At 46.0% G+C, this 21,042-nt stretch overlaps 1 protein-coding gene across 1 annotated transcript in view; it reads left to right on the forward strand.

Moving 5' to 3' along the window:
- The window catches only part of LOC119972898 (laminin subunit alpha-3-like), a 412,206-nt gene extending 396,067 nt beyond the window's left edge, over positions 1 to 16,139 (forward strand). The window contains 4 exon segments of the mRNA XM_038810443.1: positions 1,125 to 1,255; positions 8,863 to 8,953; positions 12,884 to 13,003; positions 15,783 to 16,139. Of these exon segments, the coding sequence (XP_038666371.1) occupies positions 1,125 to 1,255; positions 8,863 to 8,953; positions 12,884 to 13,003; positions 15,783 to 15,928 (488 nt within the window). The 3' untranslated portion in view covers positions 15,929 to 16,139.
- The last annotated feature ends 4,903 nt before the right edge of the window (positions 16,140 to 21,042 follow it).

Consider the following 21,042-nt stretch of genomic DNA (forward strand, 5'->3'; position numbering starts at 1 on the left):
ATGCTGCTGTGCAGAGAGACCTGGGTGTGCTAGTGCATGAGTCGCAAAAAGTTGGTTTACAGGTGCAACAGGTGATTAAGAAGGCAAATGGAATTTTGTCCTTCATTGCTAGAGGGATGGAGTTTAAGACTAGGGAGGTTATGCTGTAATTGTATAAGGTGTTAGTGAGGCCACACCTGGAGTATTGTGTTCAGTTTTGGTCTCCTTACTTGATAAAGGACGTACTGGCGCTAGAGGGTGTGCAGAGGAGATACACTAGGTTAATCCCAGAGCTGAAGGGGTTGGATTACAGGGAGAGGTTGAGGAGACTGGACTGTACTTAGAAGGATGAGGGGGGATCTTATAGAAACATATAAAATTATGAAGGAAATAGATAGGATAGATGCGGGCAGGTTGTTTCCACTGGCGGGTGAAAGCAGAATTAGGGGGCATAGCCTCAAAATAAGGGGAAGTAGATTTAGGACTGAGTTTAGGAGGAACGTATTCACCCAAAGGGTTGTGAATCTATGGAATTCCTTGCCCAGTGAAGCAGTTGAGGCTCCTTCATTAAATGTTTTGAAGATAAAGATAGACAGTTTTTTCAAGAATAAAGGGATTAAGGGTTATGGTGTTCGGGCCGGAAAGTGGAGCTGAATCCACAAAAGATCAGCCATGATCTCATTGAATGGCGGAGCAGGCTCGAGGGGCCAGATGGCCTACTCCTGCTCCTAGTTCTTATGTACCGTCTGCAGGCCAGGCCAAAGGAGCTCTCTACGGTTAGTGAGGCAGTACTGAGGGATATTGTGTCCTGTGTAATATTTATCCTTCAACTCATTTCATTCAGACAGAGCGTTATCACATTGCTGTTTGTGGATGTTTGCTGTACACAAATTAACTGTTACAGTTCCTAGATTGCAATACTGACTCTGATTTAAAAGAAAATACTTTCTTTCACTCTTTCTTGTTTTCCACTTTACTCTATTAAGCACTTTCCTTTGTTAGACTGGTTGAAGAGGTTAATCTGGTGAGGAATCACAAGTTACAAGCACCCTGTTGTCCACTAACTCAACACATTGCCTTAACTATCATATCCAATGTTGTAACCCAAAATCCCTCATTGCTGATACCTGAATGCTTATTTTCAGATAACTCGTTTGTGGTGGGCAAGGATTTTGAGCTCCTGTTTGATGTGCGCCCTCAAAGTCAGAATGGTGTCCTTTTTCACATCAACAGCCCGCAGGGAGATTATCTCAGTCTATATATGTACAAGGGAAAGGTAGGAATGACTGTTATGCAATTAGCTAAACACCACGACATGTTAGTGTGTTTGCCTTGTTTGTGGTTGTTACAGCTTTATAGTCTTATTGCAAGTATCGTCTTGGGTTAATTAGCGCTCATCATTCCTGTTGCAACCTGTGCTCTGGGACTATCCATTATCCAATGAAATACATAACGGAGAGCTTCAGCTGTAGCTCTCCATGTGATCTGAACTTGATATTCATGGAGCGGAATTCTCCGCAAGGCCCGACGCCGTTGTGAAACTTGGAGAGGTTCACGACGGCGTCGGAAGCCTCTCCCGGCCCTCTATTCTCCCCTACCTGGGGGGATAGGCGGGCCGTACCGGGAAACTCGGCGACCGAGCCTTGTCCCTGGCTTCAAGGCCTGGCGCGACAAGAATGACGCCGCGGCGGAACCTAATGACGTCAGCCACGCATGCGCGGGTTGAACAGCTCAAACCCGCGCATGCGCAGTTGCCATCTTTCTCCTCAGCCGCCCCGCAAGACGTGGCGGCTTGATCTTGCGGGGCGGCGGAGGGGAAAGAGTGCGTCCCCTTGAGACGCCGGCCTGATGATCGGTGGGCACCGATCACGGGCCAGTCCCCTCCTGAGCACGGTCGTGGCGCTCGATCCCCGATCCGCCCCCTCTAGGCCCCACATTTACCTGGCGCGCCATGTTCACGACGGCAGTGACCAGGTGTGGTTGCCGCAGTCGTGAACAGGTCGGGAACGGCAGGCCGCTCGGCCCGTCCGGGCCGGAGAATCGCGGGCCGCCGTGAAAAACAGCGGCCCGCGTTTCTCCAAGCGGCGTGTCGGAAAACCGGACACGCCATTTTGGGGGGGTGGGAGAATAGCGGGAGGTGCGGGAGCGGACCTCCCGCTATTCTCCCACGCATCGTGGTTGCGGAGAATCGCGGCCATGTTCTTTGCACACAATTGAGCTTGTAGACGCAGTAACAGGGAGGGTTGATGAGGGTAATGCCGTTGATGTGGTATATATATTATTCCAAAAAACAATTTTAAAAATGCCACGTAACAGGCTTGTCAGTAGCGGGAGAGTGGCAGCATGGGTACAAAATTGGTTGAATGAAAAGGAACACGAGAATAGTGCTAAACGTTTTGTTTTTCCAGCTGCAGGAATGGGTTTCCCCAGGAAGCTGCTTTTCCTGATCGATATTAATGAACTGACCTTGTGTTTGTACGGCATAGTTTCAAAATCTTCAGATGACACATTTTGATGTACTGTAACTGTTAGTAGAGTAATGATAGACCAGGCTGTTGTTATAAGCAGATGAAATTTAATGCAGAGACATTTGGTAGGAGGAAAGAGCAGAGACAATATAAAATAGATTTCGATTAGATTTAGATTTATTGCCACGTGTACCGAGGTACAGTGAAAAGTATTGTTCTGCATACAGTCCAGGCAGATTGTTCTATACACATAGGACATATGATAAATACGCAATGTAAATACATGGACAGAAGCATCGGGCGAAGCATACAGAGTGTGGCACTACACAGTAGAGAAGATGTGTGGAGAGATCAGTTCAGTCCATAAGAGGGTCATTCAGGAGTCTGGTGACAGTGGGGAAGAAACAGTATTTGAATCTGTTCGTGTGTGTTCTCAGACATTTGTATCTCCTGCCCGATGGAAGAAGTTGGAAGAGTGAGTAAGCCGGGTGGGAGGGGTGTTTGATTATGCTGCCCGCTTTCCCCAGGCAGCGGGAGATGGAGACAGAGTCAATGGATGGGAGGTGGTTTCACGTGATGGACTGGGCGGTGTTCACGACTCTCTGTAGCTGTGATGATATAAATGATGATACAATTCTAAAGGGGATGCAGGAGCAGCAGGACCTGGGGATATATGTGTACAAAAAGATGGAAAGGCAGCTTGAGAAAGCAGTTTGGAAGCCAGGGACGATCCTAGGCTTTATAAATAGGGACACAGAACACCAAAGCAAGCCGGTTATGATTGACTTGTATCGAACACTGTTTGAGTCTCAACTGAAGTACTGGACAGAATCGTGTGCCCACCCCATGGTGGGCTTTGTGTCAAGGGGGCATTTAATCAGGCAGATGGTTGGCAGGGACCCTGCCACATTCCTGCTGCCACCAGATGAAGGCAGGGAACTGCCCGTAGACTGCCCTCTCCACTCCCCTATGAAACCCTCCACCCTCTGAAACTCTCCAGCCATCACTCACCTCTAGCCTACCATCCAGCAACGGACCTAGACTTAGTGGATGTCATACAAGCAGCCTCCCCTGTGGCTTCGCTGTTCAATAAAGTTGCCAGACTCTGATTGGCCAGCAGTTTTTGGCGAGTGGCACTTTTGCCCTCTTGGTCCCTGATCTCTGGAGAAGGCATGATGCTGGCATATCAAGTGACTCATTGACACATGGGCCTTCCCAAAAAGAGGCAATGCAGCGGTCTCCACCCCCCTTCACCTCCATGAGATTCCACCCATTGTATCCATTTCTGTGCAGCATACAAATGAAGAATATGAGGACACTGGAAAGAGTGCAGAGACCATCTTTGAGAATGGTTCCAGGGATGAGAGACTTCAGATAGATTGCAGAAGCTGTCGCTGTTCTCCTGAGAGAGGAGAAGTTTGACTGGAGATTTTGATAGAGGTGTTCAAAATCAAGAGGGGTCAAAAACCAGAGGTCAATGATTTATGGTGATTAGAAAAAAACAAGGCAACATTAGGTAAAATATTGTTGCACAGCAAGTGGGTAGGATCTGCAGTGCATTACCTGAAAGTGTGGTTGAGGCATTTAAAGGCGAGTGGGTGAATGAATGAATGAATGGCAGATGCAGTATAATTTGGAGAAATGCGAGTTTATCCACTTAGCAAAAACGAGAAGGCAGACTATTATCTGAATGGCCATAAATTAGGAGAGGGGAATGTGCAACGAGACCTGGGTGTCCTCGTACACCAGTCACTGAAGGTAAGCATGCAGGAACGGCAGGCAGCAAAGAAGTCAAGTGGTATGTTGACCTTGTCGCAAGAGGATTTGAGTACAGGAGCAAGGATGTCTTACTGCAATTATACAGGGCCTTGGTGAAGCCACACCTGGAGTATTGTGTGCAGTTTGGGGTCTCCTTATCTGAGGAAGGATGTTCTTGCCATGGAGGAAGTGCAGCGAAGTTTACCAGGCTGATTCCTGGGAGAGCAGGACTATCATATGAGGAGAGATTGAATTGGTTAGGATTGTATTTGCTGGAGTTCATAATAATAATAATAAACTTTATTAGTGTCACAAGTAGGCTAAAATTAACACTGCAATGAAGTTACTGCGAAAATCCTCTAGTTGCCACACTCCAGCACCTGTTCAGGTACATTAAGGGAGAATTCAGAATGTCCAATTCACCTAACAGCACATCTTTTGGGACCTGTACGGAGCACCCGGAGGAAACCCACACAGACGCGGGGTGAATGAGGGGGGTTCTCATAGAAACCTATAAAATTCTAACAGGACTAGACAGGGTAGCTGCAGGAAGGATGTTCCTGATGGGGGTGTAAACCATTCAGGACAGAGATGAGGAGGAATTTCTTCACCCAGAGAGCGGTCGGCCTGTGGAATTTGTTACCACCGGAAGTGGTTGAGGCCAAAACATTGCAATGCTTTCAAGAAGGAGTTTGAGATGGCATTTAGGCGAAAGGGGAACCAAGGATATGGGGGAAAGCAGGATTAGGCTTGTGAGTTGGATGATCAGCCATGATCACAATGAATGGCGGAGCAGGCTTGAAGGGCCGAATGGCCTCCTCCTGCTCCTATTTTCTAAGTTTCTAAAAATCCAATGGCCTGGGATGTGGGGAATCCGGAATCGGGACCCACCTGGGGTTCTGAAGGGCTCCTGAGTCATCTTGACGCACTGAAAATCCAGGTCTTCGTTTTAATTTACTGAGAATCTGGAGCAAACCGAGACTATTGATGTATAACCTGCAGCAGAGTTTCCCTAGTGTCGCAAGGTCATTTCCCTTGCAAAATGCAGTGAGTGTGGTTACAGAATACAAATTCTGTGAGTGAAATCAATCCCATTCACTTACACCTTTGTAGCTTCCAATCACCTCCACTGCAGCCAGGAGCGATGGTGTCACTGTAGCCGCCACAAGCTTATTTTCTGAGTTCTCCACTTACCCCACCCCAATGTAGATCAACACTGATCACCAATTTCCAAACTGCAACCACTTTTACCACATCTGGCACTCAGACTGAAAGCTCATGTTCCTTTCAGGCCTTTGGTAAACAGCACAAGCCTCATCCATTGCTCCAAATTTGGCTTCCTTTGAATCTTTCCAATACCTGCATTAATTATTTATCACCAAGTTTGCAAAGAGCAGTTGGCTGAGAAATATACATCTGCAGCTAGAAAACCGCATTTTGAGGAGCATTGCACAATCATTTTTCGCTTTGCCTAAAAATAAAACATCAGCAAAGAGCTGAGTCTTTTCAGCCTGCAGAATGCTATCAGCCCGAAACTGGGGCAGTTTGGGGCAGCAGGTTAGCATAAATGCTTCACAGCTCCAGGGTCCCAGGTTCGATTCCCGGCTGGGTCACTGTCTGTGTGGAGTCTGCACGTCCTCCCCCTGTGTGCGTGGGTTTCCTCCGGGTGCTCCGGTTTCCTCCCACAGTCCAAAGATGTGCGGGTTAGGTGGATTGGCCATGCTAAATTGCCCGTAGTGTCCTAATAAAAGTAAGGTTAAGGGGGGGTTGTTGGGTTACGGGTATAGGATGGATATGTGGGTTTGAGTAGGGTGATCATGGCTCGGCACAACATTGAGGGCCGAAGGGCCTGTTCTGTGCTGTACTGTTCTATGTTCTATGTTCTATGAAACACGTGAGAGCTGATCAAATCCAGCGTGATTGAAAGTGCGAGCAGTTTCTTAATCATTTTTATAACCTCCTTTTATGTATTTGTTATAATCTAGGGGCTTGTTTAGCACACTGGGCTAAAATGCTGTCTTTGAAAGCAGACCAAGGCAGGCCAGCAGCACGGTTCAATTCCCGTACCAGCCTCCCCGAACAGGCGCCGGAATGTGGCGACTGGGGCTTTTCACAGTAACTTCATTTGAAGCCCACTTGTGACACTAAGCGGTTTTTCATTTTTTCATCTCTGCCACAGTGTCAGCTGTGGCTCACTGGGCAATACTGTGGCTTGAAGTCACACACCAGAGACTGGGCAAAAACACAGGCTGCTAATTCACAGCCAGTACTCCATGTTTCTAGAGCAGTATGTCGATGAACCAACCACGGAACGGGCTATTTTAGATCTAGTATTATGCAACGAGAGAGGGATAGTTAATCATCTTGTTGCAAAAGAACCCTCAGGGAAGAGGGACCATAATACAACAGAATTCGCCACCATGTATGAACATCACATAGTTCAACCCAAAACTAGGGTCTTAAATCTAAGCAAAGGGAATAACAACAGTGTGAGAGGCAAGTTGGCTGCAGTGGATTGGGCAAACATATTAAACGTTATGACAGTAGACAGGCAGTGCCTAGCATTTACAGAATTAACAAACAGTTTACAACAAATATACATTTTTTTAAGACACGAAACCCAACAGAAAAAGAAAAGGAAGTTAAAGATTGTATTAAATCAAAGGAAGAAGCTTAAAAAGTTGTCAAGAGAGTAGCAAGGCTGAGGTTGGGGAGTATTTAGAATTCAGTAAAGTGGACTAAGGAACTCATTTTAAAAATAGAATAGAATATGAATGGAAATGAGCAAGAAACATAAAAATGGACGACAGAAGCTTCTGGAGGTATGTAAAAAGGAAGAGATTAGGATAAATGTTGGTCCATTACTGGCAGAGGCAGGAGAATTTATAATTTTGAACACGGGGAAATGGCAGGGAAGTGTCTATTTTTACAGAGAAAAATATATTATGTCTCCCAGAAATAACAGTGATCCAGGGGCTAGCTATAATGAAAAAATGAAATGAAATGAAAATCGCTTAGTGTCACGAGTAGGCTTCAATGAAGTTACTGTGAAAAGCCCCTAGTCGCCACATTCCGGCGCCTGTTCGGAGAGGCTGGTACGGGAATCGAACCGTGCTGCTGGCCTGCCTTGGTCTGCTTTCAAAGCCAGCGATTTAGCCCAGTGTGCTAAACCAGCCCCCATGAGGAACTGAAGAAAATTAATACTAGTTAAAGAAAAGAGGTATCGGAGAAATTAATGGGGCTGAAAGTTGATGAATGCCTAGGAGCCAATGATCTATATCCCAGGGTGTTGAAAGAGGTGGCTGGGGAGATGGTGGGCGCTTTGGAGATTCTGGAATGGTTGCTCTGCAGGGACAAGTGACGAGGAAGGCAAATGGAACATTGGTGCAGTGGGAATGGTATATAAAAGTGGGGAAGTTTTACTGCAGCTGTACAGGGCCTTGGTGAGACCACGGGCGGGATTCTCTATCCCTTCACACCCATGTTCTGGTGCGGCCGCTCCCACCGGCAGCAGGATTCTCCATCTCAACAGACGGTCAGTGGGGTTTCCCATTGTGGGCACCCCCACGCCGTTGGGAAATCCGCGTGCCGTTGGGAAGTGCGCTGCCGGCGGAGCAGAGGACCCGCCGACGGAGAATCCAGCGGCACAACTGGAGCTTGGTGTACTGGGGTGCTCTCGTTATTTGCAAACGGCTATAAATGCAATAGAAGGAGTTCAGAGAAGGTTCATTCAACTCATTTCTGGGATGAAGAGCTTATCCTAAGAAAGGTTGAACCGATTGGGCCTGCATCCACTGAAATTTAGAAGAATGATCCTATTGAAATATAAAAGATAGATAAGATACAAGGTTTCAGATACGAAGGATATCGGGAGACATTTCCTCTGGTGGAGGTGGCCACAGTTTAAGAATAAGAGGGCTCCATTTTATGATGGAAAATTTATTTTTATCTCCGAGGGTCATCTGTCTGTGGAATTCTCTTACCCAGAAACCAGCAGAGGCTGGGTTACTGAATCATTCCAGGCTGAGTTAGACAAGATTTTTCTTTTCTTTTCAGCTGTTTATTAGACTTCAATATGTTTACAGAAATATTTCAAAACTGTGTCGACATCAGCTCTCTTGATGAATAATCTGCTGTTTACAACCCTGGGACCATTCTTTTCTACCGCTTTCGGTTCTGCCGCTGGGCGTTCACAGAGTCTTGTGACAGTGTTGCGGTGGAGGAAGGATACCCTGCTTATGAGCAAGGGACAGAGCCTCATTCCCAGGATGATCAGTCACTTCCTCCTGAAGCAGTTGCTTCACCTCTTTCGCCCACACTGGAGTTGCAGTTTGTTCCTGCACTCGCTTGGCAAAGTAATCTGGGTACATTGAATTCTCAGACAGATGCTAATAATCCAGATAGGATTCAGGTGTCTTGTAGCAATCGTAGCTCCCATAGGATAAGGCTTGGATAAGGAAAAAAGGGAAGCTTGTGGCAGATATCGAGGACTCAAAGCAGCAGAAGCCCTCGAGAAATATAAAAAGTGCAGGGGGGTTACTGAAGAAAGAGATTAGGAGAGCGAAGAGGGGGCATGAGAAAGCACTGGTGGGTAAAATAAAGGAAAATCCAAATATGTTCTATAAGTAATGGAACACGTTCTAATTTTTATTCTCAGGTTACTGTCCATGTAAACAATGGAGCTGGTGATTTCAACACATCAGTCACACCTCAATCACTGTGTGATGGACAGTTGCACAAAATATCAGGTGAGAATCTTTTAAGTTAGTTCTAAGTCTTTCTTAACTGCAGTAACAAACAGCCAAGGAATATCTTTAATGCAGGCAATTTAGGAATCAAATGGAATATCTACCACAATATTTATCAGAAAGCATTTTTTAAAATCAATATTTATTTTACAAGGATGAAAGCAGATATATTATCCAGCAGTACAGTCGGTCGAGATCTGATAGGTTTGGCAATAGCTGATTTTGGAGAATCAGCTCAGCCAGAACTCAATGATGGTCACCTTAAATGAAATGAAATGAAAAATGAAAATCGCTTATTGTCACGAGTAGACTTCAATGAAGTTACTGTGAAAAGCCCCTAGTCGCCACATTCCGGCGCCTGTTCGGGAAGGCTGTTACGGGAATCAAACCGTGCTGCTGGCTTGCATGGTCTGCTTCCAAAGCCAGCAATTTAGCCCTGTGCTAAACAGCCCCGTCCCTTAGCAATGTTCATTGGGGGATAAAAAACTTTGGAAAGAAGTGAGATGAGCCATATGTCCTGAAGCTGTAGTCGGGTGAGGGTTTGGGGGATAAGGGTTCCCAACCGTCTCAAATCATGAGGAATTTTCCAGGATCAAAGATTCCTCTGAGATCAGAGGGAGCTCTAATATGCGGGGAAATGGGACAAATTGGATTGGTCTGTCATGGGGCCAGCACGATGGGTAGAATGGTTTCCTTCTGTGCTATTCTCTGAACCATGTCTTTTTTCAGAATTTTTTTTTTCGTTCCATCAAATAAATGTATAGAAATTGCAAATGAAAGTACAGATTTATGGGAAGACTGGGCTGATGCCCATAGAAAGTTCAAACAAACAAAAACAATTATCCAGTGATGTTCTAGTGAGAGTAATATTTCTGCACTCGCCGCACACAAAGGTCTACTTTTAAAAAATCACAGCGTTTGCATCATAACCTCGAAAACAGGAGTGGCACAGCGGCGCAGTGATTAGCACTGCTGCTTCGTGACATCGAGGACCCGGGTTCAATCCCGGCCCCGGGTCACCGTCCACGTAGAGTTTGCACGTTTCCCCCCTGTCTGCGTAGGTCTCACCCCCACAAACAAAAGACATGCAGGGTAGGTGGATTGGCCGCACTACATTGCCACTTCCTGGGAAAAATGAAAAATAAATAAATAACCCCGAAAACAAAAGTTCCAAGATTGCTTTGTGTTTGTTGCAGAAATCATAGCTTTTGTCTTAGAAAGGCACAAGAGATAGAAAGGAAGACACAGTTGCATTTATATAGCACCTTACAGGACCCTCCAAAGCACTTTACAGCAGTGCACTTGTTGTTGCAGTGTAGGAGACCGATGCCAAGAGGATGTTTCCCCTTGTTTGGGACTTTAGAACTAGCGGATATAGTTTAAAAATGAAGGCTGTCCTATTTAAGACTGAGATGAGGAGAATTTCTTTCTCCCTCAGATCCTGTGGAATTCTCTTCCCCAGATAGCAATGGAGGCCGGGTGGGAGAATAGCGGGAGGGCCTCCCGACATTTTCACGCCCTCCCGCTATTCTCTCCCCCCCCCCCCCCACGCCCGACCCACACCACGAATCACCGCTCGGCGTAAAAAACGGCGAGCGACGATTCTCTGAGGCCGATGGGCCGAGCGGCCGGGCCTTCATGCCCGTTTCAACACGGCAGCAAACACACCTGCTTGCTGCCGTCGTGAAACGGGAGCATAGGCCCGCGATCGGTGCCCACCGATCGCGGGCCGTGCGTCCGTAACGGACGCACTCTTTTCCCTCCGGCGCCACGCACGATCAAGCAGCCACATCTTACGGGGCGGCTGAGGGAAAAGACGTCAACTGCGCATGCGCGGGTTGGCGTTGTCCAACCTGCGCATGCGCGGCTGACGTCATCGGCCGCGTCAGCCGGCGTGACGCTTGGCATGCGGCCTTGACAACCATCGTCAAGGCCGCGCAGCCGTGACTCACGGGGCCGCGCTCCTAGCCCCGCCCGGGGTGGGGAGAATCGGCCCGGGAAGTGGGCGTGAAGGCTGCCGTGGGTCACGGCCTGTCCCATGGCAGCCTTTACGATTCTCCGCATTTGCGGAGAATCTCGCTCTCAAGACTGAATTAGGATTTTGAACCCCTGGCCCGAGGTGAATTTTGGTGAGCACATGTTAAATGAGCCCAATGACTTATTTAAATGTAAGTGCCTGGATCTTGCCCAGCGAGATCCAGATTGTGACGCGCCCCGAGATTCCGTTAAATCTCACTAGATTTCTCGAGCCTCAGGAATCCCGATGCAGTCCTCTAGTGGGATTCAATGGCCTCATCCTGACACCAAGGGCGCGATTCTCCGCTCCCCACGCCGGGTGGGAGAATTGCGGGAGGGCCGGGCGAATCACGCCACGCCGCCCTGGCACCACCCGCGATTCTCCCACCCCCCCGCCCCAAAATGGCGTGTCGCGTTTTTCAACACGCCGCTCGGAGAATCGCCGCTCGCCGTTTCTCACGGCGACCGGCGATTCTCCGGACCGGATGGGCCGAGCGGCCTGCCGAACCCGACCAGTTCACACTGGCGCCAACCACACCAGGTTGCTGCCGGCGTGAACAGCGCGCGGCAGGTGAGTGTGGGGCCTGTGGTGGGCGGAGGAAGGATCGAGCACCACAGGAGTGCTCAGCAGATGTCTGGCCCGCGATCGGTACCCACCGATCATTGGGCTGGCGTCTGTAAACGACACACTCTTTTCCCTCCGCCGCCCCGCAAAATCAAGCCGTCATGTCTTGCGGGGCAGCGGAGGGGAAGACGGCAACCGCGCATGCGCGGGTTGGAGCCGGCCAACCTGTGCATGCGCGGCTGACGTCACTTCGGCGTTGCCGGCCACGTCATTCCAGGCGCGCCGCTTTGACGCAAGCATCAAGGCCGGGCGTTTGAGATTCACGCCACTCCTAGCCCCCTGGGGGGGGGGGAGGGGGGGGGAGAATAGGGGTGAGGAGCGGCCTCCGACGCCGGAGTGAAACACTCCGGGTTTCACTCCGGCGTTGGCACTCAGTCTCCCGTTGGGAGAATCGCGGCCCAAGTGTCACCAGGTGTCGAGGCCGCTGAATCCAATCTTATTGAATGCAGAGCAGGCTGGAGGTGCCGAATGGTATATTCCTCTTCTTAATTCTTGTGTTCTGGTGAAACCACATAAGCCAATTTGTGCACAGCAAGATGCCATAAATAGAAATGTCCATAATGACTAGATAATCTGTTTTTGTTATGTTGGCAGAATGATAAAAATTGGCTGAAGGCAATGGAGAAATTAAATATTAAATCATTATCTATTTTAATGCTGATAAAAATGAACATGTACCGAAATAGTTATAGCTTTCCCAAATATATAAAAGAAAGCCGTGCGTTTATTCATCTTTCACAACTTCTGGATGTGTCGAAGCACATTAGGAAAATCAAGAACTGGAGGAAGCCACTCATTCAATTAGACTACGGTTAATCCGTTTCCAAAATTCATTTAGCCACATTGGTTCCAGAACCATTAATATCCTTACTCAACAAAAAACCTTTGAACTCAGGGTGGGATTTTCCACTCTCCACAGGTAAATCCCGCCTAAAGTCAATGGGCTTTTGGCTGCTCACCAAATTCTCCGGTCCTGGCCATGCCGGTTCCTGCCATTGATGGGACTGGAAAACCCAGGCCTCAGTTTCAATTGACAAGATTCTAGAATGGTCGCCACTGATTAGAAGGAAGTCCAAAGATGGATTGGCCATGGGCAATGCACGGGGTATGGGAAAGGGTGTGGGACTGGGCCGAGATAGTGTGCTCTTTCGGAGGGCAGGTACAGGGTCAATGGGCTGAATGGCCTCCTTGTAGAGATTCTAAGATCCCGCAAGAAAATAAATGTTTTTACAGCCAATGAAATGCTTCTTTGAAGTGTAACAATTGTTGCGTGTTTTTTACTCTAATAGTAATTAAAAGAAATAATGTGGTGCAACTTGATGTGGATGCAGAACGCGATCATGTTGTAGGACCTTCTGCTTCGCTCTCCACTGACACTGCTGACCCTCTCTATGTTGGAGGCATCCCAGGTAAGAAGCTTGTTAGAGGGAGAAAAAATGATCATTTTGAGATTTGCCCTGGTCATTTTAATTTCCACCTGTTTCTCTCAAATAATGGCATACGTTCCAATTGCAGCAACATTGTGCATTTCTATGACACCTTTGATGGAGTAAAACATCCAAAGACATTTCACAGAGAAGTGTCATTGAAACAAAATGTTACGTCAAAGTAAAAATGGCATGAGGTAGATTGGAATAAGAAAAGACTGTGGACTGTATAAATACCAACACATACCCCTTGGGCTGAATGGCCTGTTTCACTTCAGTATTTTCAATATATCTGACCCACGATCAACATTTCTTTGCTATTTACGAGCACATTTTGTAATTATTCATGTTCATAAGAACTAGGAGCAGGAGTCGGCCATCAGGCCCCTCGAGCCTGCTCCACCATTCAATGAGATCATGGCTGATCTTTTGTGGACTCAGCTCCCCTTTCCGGCCCGAACACCATAACCCTTAATCCCTTTATTCTTCAAAAAACTACCCATCTTTATCTTAAAAACATTTAATGAAGGAGCCTCAACTGCTTCACTGGGCAGGGAATTCTATAGATTCACAGCCCTTTGTGTGGAGAAGTTCCTCCTAAACTCAGTCCTAAATCTACTTCCCCTTATTTTGAGGCTATGCCCCCTAGTTCTGCTTTCACCCGCCAGTGGAAACAACCTCCCTGCATCTATCCTATCTATTCCCTTCATTATTTTATATGTTTCCATAAGATCCACCCCTTATCCTTCTAAATTCCGACGAGTACAGTTCCAGTCTACTCAACCTCTCCTCGTAATCCAACCCCTCAACTCTGGGATTAACCTAGTGAATCTCCTTTGCACACCCTCCAGCACCAGTGCGACCTTTCTCAGGTAAGAAGACCAAAACTGAACACAATACTCCAGGTGTGGCCTCACTAACACCTTGTACAATTGCAGCATAACCTCCCTAGTCTTATACTCCATCCCTCTAGTAATGAAGGACAAAACTCCATTTGCCTTCTTAATCACCTGTTGCACCTGTAAACCAACTTTTTGCGACTCATGCACTAGCACACCCAGGTCTCTCTGCACCGCAGCATGTTTTAATATTTTATCATTTAAATAATGATCCCTTTTGCTGTTATTCTTACCAAAATGGATAACCTCACATTTGTCAACATTGTATTCCATCTGCCAGACCCTAGCCCATTCACTTAAAACTATCCAAATCCCTCTGCAGACTTCCAGTACCCTCTGCACTTTTTGCTTTACCACTCATTTTAGTGTCATCTGCAAACATGGACACATTGCCCTTGGTCCCCAACTCCAAATCATCTATGTAAATTGTGAACAATTGTGGGCCCAACACTGATCCCTGAGGGACCCACTAGCTACTGATTTCCAACCAGAGAAACACCCATTAATGTAGTCAAAGTCTCAAAGCGCATAAGATAGTGGGGCTTGCTGTATATGGCAAAAGCTGTGCAAGAAAATGGAGAATTCTCAGTGATAATAAGCACAGCAAACATTTGAGCTGGTGCCCCATTCAACAACCCCCCCCCCCCCCCCCCCCCCCCCCCCCCCACCTCGCCATAACATCCTCGGAGTTCTGAGGCAATTCTTGCACAACCCACTGTCAATACTGCTCAATCATTAAACTCATAGCGGAAAACGTGAAGCAATGGCAAAGTGGTATTGTGGCTATACTGGTAATGTCGGACCAGAGACCCAGGGAAATGCTCGGGGGCCCAGGTTCCAATCCCACCAGGGTAGAAGTCAATAAAAATCTGGAATTAAAAGTCTAATGATGGCCATGAAACCATTGTCAATTGTCTTAAAAACACATCTGGTTCACTAATGTCCTTTAGGGAAGGAAATCTATCATCCTTACCTGGTCTGGCCTACATGTGACTCCAGACGAGTTGGTTGACTCTTTTATGCCCTCAGGGATGGGCAATAAACCTGGCTCAGCCCATGAACGAATAAAGGAAAAAAAACAGGTTGAGACATGGAGGTTAGTGCCTCAATGAGCAACTGACGTTAAAGAGTCCCTTCTGAGGCTGGAGAAGGGAATGTGGTTTGGAGGATATGTACAATAAAGGTTGGTTTAGTTCAGTTGGTTGGACAGCTGGTTGGCGATGCAGAGCGAGGTCAGCAGCGCCGGTTCAATTTCCGTACTGGCTGAGGTTACTTATAAAGACCCCGCCTTCTCAACCTCGTCCCTCGCCTGAGGTGTGGTGATCCTCAGGTTAAATCACCCCCAGTCAGCTCTCCCCCCTCAAAGGGGAAAGCAGCCTATGGTCATCTGGGACTAGGGTGATTTTACGTAATCACAATAAAGGGGACACAAAAGTCACTGATGTCAAAGAAATAGCTGAATATTCATACTCCTTTCCTCACTAAAGCATTTTACAGCCATAGGGTAACTTTTGAAGTGTAGTCTCTGTTGTAATATAGGAAATATGACAGCTAATTTGCACACAGACAGATCCCATAAACAGCAAAGTGATAATGACCAGATAATGTGAGAGTGATAAATATTGGTGAGCGTACCAGGGAAAACGCCCTTTTCTTCTTTAAATAGTGCTGTATTCCACAAAGCATGAAATTTAAAAAAAAGAGATCCCATAACCGTAATAATGGAAGGATATATCACCCGAATGTATTTTAGTAATGGAACAGTTGTTGGCTCAAACCGTTCATACAGGGTTTTGATTGAGGTATTTTGCATATTATATGTTGTTTTGTTCTGAAACCTGTTGATCTTTTTGAACTTTCAGATACTGTACAGTTACCTCATTTCCCAACTCGTAATCCATTCACCGGCTGCATGGGGAATGTACTGATCAATGCGAAGCCAATGCCGTTAAAGAAAGCAGTGGCTGTCCATGGTGCTGTTAGTGTGACTCGGTGCCCCGTCATGTAAACCCCGTCTACTCCCTGTAACTGCAAAGATATTTCAACCTTCCCGCACCTGATTGCAACGGACAACTGAACCTCTGCCAAAATGCAAAAACGTTTAATTTATTGTAACTTGGACTTTGTATTCTTTTCATTTCAGTCAATTCAATTTGACATTTATGTTTGGTATAACATAGTGGCAATCCTTTACTATTAAATGAAAAATGACCCACTAACTTTGTGGTGCCAATACTTTACTTCCTAACTGGTGCTATATTCCAGGGGCCAAATACATTACTAAATTTTGCTGCTATTTTATATTTTTATACTTGAATAATTAATATGCTAAACATATTTCTAAAATAAATAAGATTCAAACATTATTATTAAAAGCCTTTTTAAATTATTTTTTGGATGAGAGTACACAATCTTCTAACAAGGGAATGTTTGCCCCCCCCCCCCCCCCCCCCCCCCCGCCCGCTCTGCCAGGTAGGGAACATGGAATGCAGACGCAGTATAGATGATGTCTCTTCCTCAGAACATCAATATGGTTCATGGAGCAAGCCAGAGCCTGGGATTTGTAACTCTGGCACCATACATTCGTGGCCCCATGAAATCTCTGCCAAAATGAGAGGCCAACAAATTAAGACCTGAAGAAGGAGCCATTTGCTCCTCGAGCTCTGCTCCTCCACCAGTCAGTAAGGCCATGGCTGATCTATTCCCTCAACTCCACTTTCCTGCTTTTTCCACATATTCCACGATTCCTCGAGTAGAAAAGTATTTATCAGCCTCGGTCTTGAATCTACTTAAGATGGAGCATTCCTTCTGTGGAAGAGAATTCCAAAGATTCACAACCCTGTGAGTGAAGAAATATCGTCTCTGCATAGCCTTAAATGGCCGATCCCTTATCCTGAGGTTATGGCCCTGGGTTCTCCAACCAAGGAAAACACCTTTCAACATAACACTGTCAAACTCCCGTTAAGAATTTTGGAATTCAGGAGAAGTGGCTTTGCTGAAAGCAATGAGTGTGTGGAACTTGGTACCACGTTGGCGGCTGGATTCCCCGCTGTCCGGATTCTCCGTTGCGCTGGCAGCCCGGTAGTTTGCCAATGGTATGGGGCTTCCAACAATGGGAAACCCCATTGACCGGCTGGCGAGATGGAGAATCCCAGGGTTGCGGTGGGACGGAGAATCCAGCCCTGGGTATTTGAAGTGAATAGTGTGGATGCGTTTAAAAGAAAAATAGAGAAGCATATGAGGGAGAAAGGAATTAAAAGGCCATGTCGATAGGTTGAGATTAAATGAGATGTAGGCTGAACACCAGCAGAGACGACTTGGGCTGAATGGCCTGTTGTGTTGTGTACACTTTGTAATTATATGTAAATGGAACTTACTGTTTTTAAAAAGAAAACAAGATGCCTGGAATAGATGTCGGGATCTGACGAGAAACGACAGACTAATATTCAGGTGGGGACACTGGGGGAAACTCTTACCCTGACCCATCCATCAGTAAACTGTCAGAGAGGGCAGCACGGTGGCGCAGTAGTTAGCACTGCTACCTCACGGCGCCGAGGACCCAGGTTCAATCCTGGCCCTGGGTCACAGTCTATGTGGAGTTTGCACATTCTCCCCGTGTTTGATGGGTCTCACCCCCACAACCCAAAAAGATGTGCAGGGTAGGTGAGTTGGCCACACTAAATTGCCCTTTAATTGGAAAAAAAGTATTGGGTGCTCTTAATTTAAAAAAAAAGGAAACTGTAAGGATTGGGAGCAATGCTGGTTTCACTCTCCATTAATGTCAATATTGGACGGGATGTAGTGCCACCATTCCACCTGACAAGTAAGATTAAAATGATTCCCCGTTATGTGAACATGATTACAATGAAGCGTGTTGATCCAAATCAACAAAAAGAGCAACATACTTGTATGCAAGTTCTTACTCTTGGAGAACACTTTAGTTTAAATTCATTTCCACCATCTCCTCGAATATTTTTATGTTTATATAGTTTTGATTGCATGATCTGTCACTGGGTCCTTGCCTGGTGTTTACATCATTAGAATGCCAGATCTCACATCGCGATATCACATCTGTGATAGGAAATATGGAGGGATTCACATGATCACACCAAACTATAACCACAGAAATGTAATTTACATGACTGTATGATCTGACTGTCACATTGCATTCTGTGGGATTTTGCTGTACACACAAACAGGCCGCAGTTTTCCTGGCATAACAACTTGCAAGAATCGTTGGGCGAGGTTTTAGCTCGCTCAAAATCCATTCATTTACAGGGTTCAAATCTGGCTCATTTCATAACCATGAAATACTCCCGATGTGAATGTTTCCAACGTGTTCATTGCTCTGTTCGCTGCTCATGCTGCTGCATCGGGGTCTGGAGGATCAGATACAGAAACAGAAAATAAACTATTAAAAAATATAAATAAGAACATTGATGAGCCCATGATCTAATGGCAATGCATGCAACATATTGGAAAGGAGTGGGTTAACATTACGGATCGATTTTAATCCCAGCCATCCAACAATTAAAAATGATCAGGATACTTCACCAGTTAGATCCTGACTGTTTGAGATGTTAAGGAGGAGAGGGGAAATGAGGCATATGGCTAAAGTCACGTAAATCAATGCAAATTGGGACGCTTGCACAATTTTCTCCAGGACCTGTGTGTGAACATACCAATATATGAACCAGGAGAAGGTGTAGGTCATTGGCCCCTTGAGCTTGCTCTGTCATTCATTAAAGTCATGGCTGATCTGTTTGAGTCTTCAACTTCACATTCTGGCTACCCCCGATAACCATTGAATTTAAGGCAGAGGTAGATAGATTCTTGATAACCAAGGGATTCTTTATCAAGAATCTATCTACCTCTGCCTTAAAAATATTCGTTGGCCATTCCCCAACCCCTCAACCCCTTGGAAGTGAGTTCCAAAGATTCGTAACCCTCTGAGAGAGAGAGCATTTCTTCTCATCTCCGTCTTAAATGGGAGATCCCCTTTTTAAACTGTGTTCCCTAGTTCTAGTCTCTCCCACAAGGGGAAACGTTCTATCAGCATTGATCCCATCAAGTCCCCTCAGGTGAAAGCTTTAGCAAACCTCCAGACCCCACTGTGAAAGTCACAGCCTTCTCTGAAACCTCACTCATCCTATCTCCTCAACTCCAGTTTAGCCACCTAATCTTTGCCTGCTGACATCAGCTCTCCGCCTTCTTCAGGCTTGTTCCAGGTGGGAAATGAACTGACATCGATGAAGCAAAGCCCATTGGTTAAAATTGCTGTGGCTAAGGGGCGGCACGGTGGTGCAGTGGTTGGCACTGCTGCCTCACAGCGCCGAGGTCACTGTCCGTGTGGAGTTTGCACATTCTCCCCGTGTCTGCGTGGGTTTCACCCCCACAACCCAAAGATGTGCAGGGTAGGTGGATTGGCCACGCTAAATTGTCTCTTAAATGGGAAAAAATAAAGAATTGGATACTTTAAATTTATTAAAATTGCTGTGACTATCCTAGTTCTGCCTCTGCCAAGTGCTGAAATCTACTGGCGGCAAACGCAATCTGGACTAAAGTCATCTCTAATTATATTCTCTGTTTTAGTCAAATGCCTGAAGATAGAAATTTCATATATTTAACCCCTTTCATGTCCAAAGGTGCATCGCAACTCAAGTTACTCTCTACTTGATATACAACTGCTCCAATATTATTGCTTAATTAGAAAACCGTCAAAACTTCATTGACAAAATATCACACTTTTCAGGGTAATAAATTTAAAAAACATATTCTAGTTCGTTTTTTTATTTAGAATTCATAATGATTTTTTTTTCTGAGGAATGCAGATCAATAGTGGTTTGGGTTTTGTTCTTAACTGTAATGATATGGAAGTCCCACATTATTCACGAATTAAAATGAACCTCCCCGAGCTGCCTCCAGATGATTCAAATTAACCCAAACTTTGATTTCAAACCACTTGGTGAATTGTGGAAACATGGAAGCTTTAACCTGTTCTGCTGCTGCAATGCAATTGTTAACCCTTTTGTTTTCAATGTGGTATATCCTTCATTAAAATATCAGCCAGAAGAGTGTCATACACCCCTTTTATTTATAACATTTTATTAATCCATTACATCTACAAACTAACTTTTAAGTGGACGGTTAGTTTGGATTTTGGTTTTGAGCTGTGAAAATGACACCAATGTGAAACCTCAAGGTGTGTTTGCATCTTCATTTATCCATGTTTTGCTGATGCTGGTAACTTGTATCATTTCTCTCATTTATGCAATAAAAAGTATGTTATTTCAGCTGATTGTTTTTTGTCATATGTGTCTACACTTTATTTTAATTGAAGGTGAACAGATAACGAGTGGGTTGGACTCTCACCTCTGAGTGAGGATTTTAACTCGCTGGGTGGGGACCCACAGGTTCAGCAGAATACTGTTTTTAGAACCTGTTCTATTGGGGGGATTTTAACCCAACCTTCCAGTGATAGGATTGGGCGTCAATGTGATTTTATACCCCCATCCAATTTTACTTTCCGTCGAGATCAATGGCGTGCCCAATCGGGGCCGACCAGTTCAGTGAGATAATATCACCTGAAGGCCTGAGGCACACTACCCGGCAGATTAATAATCATAATAATCGCTTATTGTCACAAGTGGTTTCAATGAAGTTACTGTGAAAAGCCCCTAGTCGCCACATTCCGGCGCCTGTTCAGGGAGGCTGGAACAGCGCTGCTGGCCTTGTTCTGCATTACAAGCCAGCTGTCTTAGCCCGCTGTGCTAAACCAGATTAAATGAGAATGAACATGGGGCATGACGGTGGCGCAGTGGGTTAGCACTGCTGCCTCACTGCGCCAAGGTCCCAGGTTCGATCCCGGCTCTGGGTCACTGTCCATGTGGAGTTTGCACATTCTCCCCGTGTTTGTGTGGGTTTCGCCCCCACAACCCAAAAATGTGCAGGGTAGATGAATTGGCCACGCTAAATTGCCCCTTAATTGGAAAATGAATTGGGTACTCTAAATTTATATTTAAAAAATGAGAATGAACACAGGCAGAACCATTGGGCATCTGCCCAAGCACGAGGATGCAATCGGAACTCTGCAGGAGGAGAAGGGAGGTGAGGGAACCCCGG

This window comes from Scyliorhinus canicula, chromosome 10 (assembly GCF_902713615.1).
Source record: "Scyliorhinus canicula chromosome 10, sScyCan1.1, whole genome shotgun sequence".
NCBI classification, from domain to species: domain Eukaryota; kingdom Metazoa; phylum Chordata; class Chondrichthyes; order Carcharhiniformes; family Scyliorhinidae; genus Scyliorhinus; species Scyliorhinus canicula.